The sequence below is a fragment of the Cervus canadensis genome, chromosome 18 (genome assembly GCF_019320065.1).
Source record: "Cervus canadensis isolate Bull #8, Minnesota chromosome 18, ASM1932006v1, whole genome shotgun sequence".
Classification (NCBI taxonomy): Eukaryota; Metazoa; Chordata; class Mammalia; order Artiodactyla; family Cervidae; genus Cervus; species Cervus canadensis.
Genome location: NC_057403.1, coordinates 18,427,713 through 18,436,256, shown reverse-complemented (window position 1 = coordinate 18,436,256; position 8,544 = coordinate 18,427,713). Strand labels below are relative to the sequence as shown.

Below are 8,544 nucleotides of genomic sequence, written 5' to 3'. Positions count from 1 at the left end.
AGTCCATGGGGTCGCAAAGAGTCAAACACGACTGAGCACACACACACACACACACGCACACACACACACGCAGAAGACAGAGCCATCCCAGACAGTGAGTTCTCACGGTGGGCACAGTAGGATGGGGTTCTCTGAGGAGGCTGGTGGTAAGATGGGACAGAAGTTTTTGCAAGGGCTTTTTCAGTACCTCAAGAAGGGGCCGAGGCAAGATGTGAACCCAGGGTTATCTTATCCCAAAGTCTCAGTGCTGTTGAGTTAATGGCTGTGGATTCCCAGAGTTGGGGAGATCACCTGGAGGAGGGCATGGCAACTCACTCCAGTATTCTTGCCTGGAGAACCCCATGGACAGAGGAGCCTGGCGGGCTACAGTCCATGGGGTCACAAAGAATCGGACCCAACTAAGCAACTCACACACACACACACACACAGAGTTACAATAAGCCGAGGGCAATGGGGAACCATGAGGAATGTGTACGAAGGACACTTGGCACCATCGCCCTTCACTGAGGGCCTCCTTGTCTGCAGAGGCTGGGAAGCATCAGTCTGCCTTTCCCACAAGCCCTGGCAACTGGGGTTCCGGATGTATTTGAAGCCCTGTGCATCACAGTCATGGAGTCACCAGGTGTTTCCCCAGCAGCAACCGTGAGTTTAGGCAACAGCTCTGAGGTGCCAACAAGCCACTGAGCAGAAACGAGAGTATCTGGATCCTGGATCAATGCAAGGAGACACAGCCTAGAGCCTCTTCCTACAGCCACTCCCAAGACACATAAGCTCCTAATCGACTATATCGTTTGGAGGATCCAACCAGGGCTGGGTCAAGCCAGGCCATCCATTCTTTGGTCACCTGAAGTCACGTTGCAGGGAGCAGGGATCTGTTTGTGTGGTCCCAGGGATAGGGTTGTGCAAAGGAGGGCACAGCCTCCCCTTCAGCCAGCAGAGGAGGAACCTCATGGTTCTGGGGAGCCCCAGCCCCTCCTCCTGCATACCTGACATTCCTTCCATACACTTGAAAGTCCACCTCATTCCTGCCTGTTTCCTGGGAGAGGCTCCCTAAGGCCAGATGGAAATAACACCCAGATACTGCCAGGAGGAAGACCTAGTCTATTTATTCCTGGGGCACTGGGGAAGCCAGTAGGGAATTGGTGAGAGCAGGAACTGACAGCAAACCCCTGGCATCACACCCAAGGAGCCAGCTCTGCCAGCCCCAGCCAGGACATGTGGGAACGTTAACCTGGGTCTTCCCCAGGGTGGTGGTCTATGAGCAGAGGCTGCTTGTCCTTCCTAGATGGGCTGGGCCAGGGATGTCCAGAGGCCCCTGCACTGGGGTTCAGGAGACCTGGGATCTAGTCCAGCCTGAGTCACTGACCAGCAGTGGGACCTTGGGTCAGCGTCTTGCTTGGATTCAAGAAACAGAATGAGAGAATGAAACAAATAGCTGTTTGAAGTCAGGATCTTACACTTGTTGCCAAGACAGCTAGAACTTTCTCTAGCCATAAGTAGAGGCAGGTCCCAACACCTAGAGATGGCTTTGGTCAATCCAGGCCAGATCCCCTCTCACAGATCTAGGCTCTGATGTGGAAGGTGACTTCCCATGTGTCTCAATGGTAAAGAATCTTCTTGCTAATGTAGGAGACGTGGGTTTGATCCCTGGGTTGGGAAGATCCCTGGAGGAGGAAATGGCAGCCCACTCCAGTATTCTTGCCTGGAGAACCCCATGGACAGAGGAGCCTGGCGGGCTACAGTCCATGTGGTCACAAAGAATCAGACCCAACTAAGCAACTCACACACACACACACACACACACACACACACGGAGTTACAATAAGCCGAGGGCAATGGGGAACCATGAGGAATGTGTACGAAGGACACTTGGCACCATCGTCCTTCACTGAGGGCCTCCTTGTCTGCAGAGGCTGGGAAGCATCAGTCTGCCTTTCCCACAAGCCCTGGCAGCTGGGGTTCCAGATGTATTTGAAGCCCTGCGCATCACAGTCATGGAGTCACCAGGTGTTTCCCCAGCAGCAACTGTGAGTTTAGGCAACAGCTCTGAGGTGCCAACAAGCCACTGAGCAGAAACGAGAGTATCTGGATCCTGGATCAATGCAAGGAGACACAGCCTAGAGCCTCTTCCTACAGCCACTCCCAAGACACATAAGCTCCTAATCGACTATATCATTTGGAGGATCCAACCAGGGCTGGGTCAAGCCAGGCCATCCATTCTTTGGTCACCTGAAGTCACGTTGCAGGGAGCAGGGATCTGTTTGTGTGGTCCCAGGGATAGGGTTGTGCAAAGGAGGGCACAGCCTCCCCTTCAGCCAGCAGAGGAGGAACCTCATGGTTCTGGGGAGCCCCAGCCCCTCCTCCTGCATACCTGACATTCCTTCCATACACTTGAAAGTCCACCTCATTCCTGCCTGTTTCCTGGGAGAAGCTCCCTAAGGCCAGATGGAAATAACACCCAGATACTGCCAGGAGGAAGACCTAGTCTATTTATTCCTGGGGCACTGGGGAAGCCAGTAGGGAATTGGTGAGAGCAGGAACTGACAGCAAACCCCTGGCATCACACCCAAGGAGCCAGCTCTGCCAGCCCCAGCCAGGACACGTGGGAACGTTAACCTGGGTCTTCCCCAGGGTGGTGGTCTATGAGCAGAGGCTGCTTGTCCTTCCTAGGTGGGCTGGGCCAGGGATGTCCAGAGGCCCCTGCACTGGGGTTCAGTAGACCTGGGATCTAGTCCAGCCTGAGTCACTGACCAGCAGTGGGACCTTGGGTCAGCGTCTTGCTTGGATTCAAGAAACAGAATGAGAGAATGAAACAAATAGCTGTTTGAAGTCAGGATCTTACACTTGTTGCCAAGACAGCTAGAACTTTCTCTAGCCATAAGTAGAGGCAGGTCCCAACACCTAGAGATGGCTTTGGTCAATCCAGGCCAGATCCCCTCTCACAGATCTAGGCTCTGATGTGGAAGGTGACTTCCCATGTGTCTCAATGGTAAAGAATCTTCTTGCTAATGTAGGAGACGTGGGTTTGATCCCTGGGTTGGGAAGATCCCTGGAGGAGGAAATGGCAGCCCACTCCAGTATTCTTGCCTGGAGAATCCCATGGACAGAGAAGCCTGGAGGGTTACAGTCCACGGGGTCGCAAAGAGTCAAACATGACTGAGCACACACACACACACACACACACACACACACACACGCGCGCGCGCAGAAGACAGAGCCATCCCAGACAGTGAGTTCTCACGGCGGGCACAGTAGAATGGGGTTCTCTGAGGAGGCTGGTGGTAGGATGGGACAGAAGTTTTTGCAAAGGCTTTTTCGGTACCTCGAGAAGGGGTTGAGACAAGATGTGAACCCAGGGTTATCTTATCCCAACGTCTCTGTGCTGCTGAGTTAATGGCTGTGGATTCCCAGGGTTGGGAAGATCCCCTGGAGGAGGGCATGGCAACTCACTCCAGTGTTCTTGCCTGGAGAACCCCATGGACAGAGGAGCCTGGTGGGCTACAGTCCATGTGACCGAGAAGAGTGGGACACGGCTGCAATGACTGAGCACGCACGCAAGTGTCTACAGATCTCAGAGCTGGCGCTGCTCCCCAGGCAGCACCCGGGCTCCCCACCTCTGTGCTGATCTCTTTTCACTCTCCTGCTCTTCAGTGACTCAGCTCCAGGCCCAGGAGTGAGGTCTGGGCTCGTCTCTCTTCAGAAACAGAACCCTAACCCTGCCCTAGAAAACATGTCTTCTGTTGCATCCTGGCTGCTATCCAGGCATCTACAGCACCCCAGAAACTCACAGAGGCAACTGTCCTCCTGGAGCGATTCCAGGAAGCGAATGGAATCAAGGTCATGAGCAATGTGCTGCTCCAAACTGTAGAACATGACTTGACAGCTAGCATTCGTCAAAGGAGGATCCACCCTTGCTTCAAGCCTCCTCCATTCATGACTTCGTTAACCAACACCCGCAACTCGGCCAGAAAACAAGAAAACATTACATCATTACATGGGTTCCAACATTCCTGAAGGCGAGCTGCAGTACACAACATTTAATTGTGACATAATTAATAAGATTCTGTGCAATTAGCAGAGACGTGGATTGGTCTCAAGATCGTCATACAGATTGAAGTCAAAAGACAGAAACAAATATCGTGTATGTGTGGAATCTAGAAAAATGGTACAAGTGATCTTATTTGCAAAGCAGAAACAGAGACACAGACAGAGAACAATGCATGGATGCCCAAGGGGGAAGCGGGGGCGCGGGATGAATTGGGAGGTTGGGACTGACATATATACACTATTGATACTGTGTGTAAAATAGACAACAATGAGAACCTACTGTATAGCACAGGAAACTCTGTGGTGACCTAAATGGGAAAGAAATCCAAAAAAGAGGGGTATATGGAAACATACAGCTGATTCACTTTTCTGTACAGCAGAAACTAACTTGATATTGTAAAGCAGCTATAGTATATACCTTTATATTATACAAAAGTCAATAATTTTTAAAAAAAGAACCTGGAAAAAAGATTCTTTGCATCACACACTAATTCATTCCTTAATCTATATTTTCTTCAATTAAAAAGTGATATAGCTGATGACCAACCTGAGTGGTTGTCTAAGCTACTAAAATGTTGCAGTCCACTGTTGGGAACTACTCAGCGACTGCAGAAACCCCCCAAACTCCAAGGGGCGACGTAGGACGGGAGGGGAGCATGCTGCACCCTGCCCCCTTTTTTGTTGTTGTTCGGTCACTCAGTCGTGTCTGACTCTTTAAGACCCCAAGGACTGCAGCACCCCAGGCTTCCCTGTCCATCACCATTTCCTGGAGCTTGCTCAAACTGGTGTCCATCGAGTCAGTGATGCCATCCAACCATCTCATCCTCTGTTACCCACTTCTCCTCCCGCCTTCAATCTTTCCCAGCATCAGGGTCTTTTCCAATGAGTTGGCTCTTTGCATCAGGTAGCCTAAGTATTGGAGCTTCAGCCTCAGCATCAGTCCCTCCAATAAATATTCAGGGTTGATTTCCTTTAGGATTGACTGGTGTGATCTCCTTGCTCTCCAAGGGACTCCCAAGAGTCTTCTCCAGCACCACAGTTGGAGGGCATCAATGGGAAAAAGAAAACATTTAGGACTCTGGCCACTGCACATGTATTTCTGCTATAGCAGGATCTTCCCTGGGCTCCTAACTTAAGTCTCAACCTTCCTGTCCAACCTCCTAAGAGCAGACCTGCTGGGATATTCGTAGACACAGATCTGAATACTCTCTTTCCAAGCTCAGGACACAGACACGGTGCCCAGTGCACTAAGGATAAAGTCCCGAGTCCTCGACGCTCACAAGGGACTGACCCTGCCCCCCTCCCACTCGCTCCAGCTCCCTGGTCCGCCTTCCACTCTCTCTGGGGCTCCGCCTTCCTAAAATACAGTTCAGCCTCATCCTTGAAATATTAGCTCACATATCCCCTCTTCCAGGAATCCCTCCCTGAACACTCAAGGCATCTCACGACCTCCCACCCTAATCTGGGCTCCCATAGCCACTGAGTTTTTACCCAAAGCTGACCTCTCTGAGTCATCATGGTCTTAAGACGGGTCTGTAGCCCTCTGCGATGCTACTGAGTAATCACTGCACCCGCAGCAACCTGTCTAACACAGGCCTTGCCACTCAGCTCATTCTCAGTTAATCGTTATTGCCAGGCTCTTAAATGTGTCTGTCATCTATTCTAGACTTAAAAAAAAAAAAGGGTTGGGCTTCCTTGATGGCTCAGTGACAAAGAGTCCTCCTGCCAATGCAGAAGTCATGGGTTCAATCCTGATCCAAGAAGTTCCCACCTGCTGCAGAGCAACAAAGCCCGTGCATCACAGCTATTGAGACTGTGCTCTAGAGCCCGGCAGCCATAGCTACTGAGTCCACCTGCAGCAACTCCTGAAGCCTGAGTGCCTGTGCTCGGCAAGAAGGGAAGCCACTGCAATGAGAAGCCTGCGCCCCGCAACTAGAGAGCAGCCCCTGCTCCCCTCAACTAGAGAAAAACCCACATGCAGCAACGAAGACCCAGCATCGCCAAAAATAAATAAATAAAATTATTAAAAAAAAAAAAAAGTCCAGAAAGTAGAAGACTTAGAGGATCTGATGGAAAAGCTGGCGGGTGGATTCATCCTGGGAGAGTGGGAAGGACCCCAAGGATCCCTGTTTGCAAAAGAGGCTGCAGTGTGGGAGGGTGAGAGGGAGGCTCTGGTGGGGGGCGAGGAAGGGGTCCCATCGGTCTCCTTCTGGCTCTCAAAGGATTGACATCATGTTCGACAGTGACGTGACCAAGCTCACATCTGAAACCTGTTGCTGCCCCAGGGGCCCAGCGTGCCTCTGCAGGCCTGGCAGGAAGACAGGAGAGCTGATGACAACATGCGCTTCTTTTGGGGGAAGGTGCGGGGGAGGGGTGCGGTATAAAACCACCTGCTGGGATCTGCCACACTTCCTTCCACTCCGCCGCAGCCAACCCAGAGCCATGACTCCACGACGCTGCATCCTGGGTAAGAAGGACCAAATCCAGACTCTCTTCGAGCCCAAATCCAAAATCAGCCTCGATCCCATCCTCGCCTCAGTCCATTACTCCTCCTCCCTAGCCCCCAGCCAGACAAGTGACTCCATTATAGCGGTACCCCCTCCACATCCCCAAGGGCATGCAAGCCTGCTCAGTTGCTCAGTCATGTCCAGCTCTTTGGGACCCCATGGACTGTAGCCCGCCAGGCTCCTCTGTTCATGGGATTCTCCAGGCAAGAATACAGGATTGGGTTGCCATTCCCTTCTCCAGGGGATCTTCCTGACCCAGGGATTGAGCCCGTGCTTCCTGCATTGGCAGGAGTGTTTATTAGCCCTGAACCACTTGGGAAGATCAAGAGCAGCCCCATCCATGTCCCTGACCAATTTCCAAACTCATGCCCAATGCCATACATTATGACAGGCTCCCACCCCAAATCCCGGCGTCTAAATTTTAATATTGGTCATGGATGCAACACGACACCAGTGTCAGCTCAGCTGCCTTTAGCGCCTGACCCCAGCTGAGCCTCCTGCTCTGAACTCTCCCCTCCCAGGGGAACACCACATCCCTCAGAACCCCAAACCCATTTCTCTGAGTCCTGCCTGCCTCCTCTCAATTTCCACAGACCCATAATCCCCAGACACCTAACACAGGTCTGCCTCTAACCTTTCCCCGAGCCTCGGTCAGGACAGACACCCCCTGGGACCTTCCCTCCTCCAGGCTGAGCTCCAGTGGCTGCCCCATCTGCCACACGTCATCCCTTTTTCCTCCCACAGCTGTCTTGGCTGCTGTCTGCATCCTTTTGCTCCCCTGCTCACACGGTGCCCCAGGTGAGCCCAGGAGGGACGTGGACACTGGGGGGTGGGGTGCCACTCCCAGAAGACCCCAGCCCAGGACTTGCCCATCCTGCTGCCGGGGCAACATCATCTCTGCTTCTTCCAGTGTCCCCCACAGGCCCTCAGCTGTTGCTGTGCCAGTCACACGAGCGATGTGGGGACCAGTTCTACGACCCCAGGCAGGACTGTTGCTATGACGATGCCGTGGTACCCTTGGGCAGGACCCAGAAGTGCGGAAACTGCACCTTTAGGGTCTGCTTCGAGCAGTGCTGCCCGTGGTTGGTCAACAGGCCCCGGGAGTCCTTCGTGGTGAAGGTGAAAGGTCACAGTTGTTACTCAGCCCCATCCTCGGATGATCGGGTCTGTAGCAGGTGAGGTTCTGTGCCTTCCAAGGGAGGAGGGGGCGTGGAGGAGAGGGGCGGTCTGGAGACCCGTTCTATGATCCAACTCCCCCCAGCCTAGTGCTTTTCTGGGTCCTTCTGTCCCCGTCCCCCTGCTCTATTCCATCCACCTCTCCCTTCTCTGTTGCTTCTTTCTCCTTTTGTGTTTATATCTATTTCTTCCTCTTTGTTCGTTGGCTCGTGTCTCTTTTCCACTCCTTTGCCCGTAATCTGTCCATCCCTCCCCTTGTCCATCTCTCCCTTGCTCCCTCTCTCTCTCTCCAGTGTTGGCTGACAGACGATCACAGGTCGGTTGGATGCTGCGCCCTGAATGAGCCTGAAGAGGTGTGTTGTCCCCTTAGATCTGGGACACCGAGTGGGCTTTGGGGGGATAGGAGATACTCAGATTCAATCCCTCCCTCCTTATTCTGTCTCCTTTGTAACAGTCATCCTAAATCTGTCCTGCGTAGGGGGACTGGTCCCCTTTCTATGACCCTGGACATTCGTGAGAGGTTACTTCGTTGTTGGATGTCCCCAGGACCCTGACCTCTCACAATGACCCCTAAGACCAATACCGTGAGGGATGATCAATCCCCAGGCTGGCCCTGGGGACCCTTAATGAGATCCGTCATTCCCTTTGGCATTTTCTCCACCAGGAGCGCAATATAAATTCTGCAACCTTACATATTCTATCGTGGCGGGACCTCGATGCAGACGGAGTCCTTTCTCCACTTCCAAAGGAGGCAAGATACACCCACTTTTCCACTTAAGAACAAACTTCAAGTTACCATGACCTGCTGGTTGCA

General features: G+C 52.6%; 1 protein-coding gene across 1 annotated transcript; it reads left to right on the top strand.

The window, feature by feature from the left end:
- Positions 1-6,463: 6,463 nt before the first annotated feature.
- Positions 6,464-8,544, top strand: LOC122421744 (insulin growth factor-like family member 1). Its single transcript, XM_043438035.1, has 5 exons — positions 6,464-6,514; positions 7,299-7,352; positions 7,465-7,729; positions 8,024-8,083; positions 8,395-8,544. Exons 1-4 carry the CDS (start codon positions 6,490-6,492, stop codon positions 8,031-8,033), a joined length of 354 nt encoding a protein of 117 aa, XP_043293970.1. The 5' UTR covers positions 6,464-6,489; the 3' UTR covers positions 8,034-8,083; positions 8,395-8,544.

Excerpts from the sequence above, each read along its gene's own strand:
- LOC122421744 (XM_043438035.1), top strand. The coding sequence starts at position 6,490 with ATGACTCCACGACGCTGCATCCTGG. Across the intron at positions 6,515-7,298 it reads TCCACGACGCTGCATCCTGG|CTGTCTTGGCTGCTGTCTGC; the intron begins GTAAGAAGGACC and ends TTCCTCCCACAG. Across the intron at positions 7,353-7,464 it reads CTGCTCACACGGTGCCCCAG|TGTCCCCCACAGGCCCTCAG; the intron begins GTGAGCCCAGGA and ends TGCTTCTTCCAG.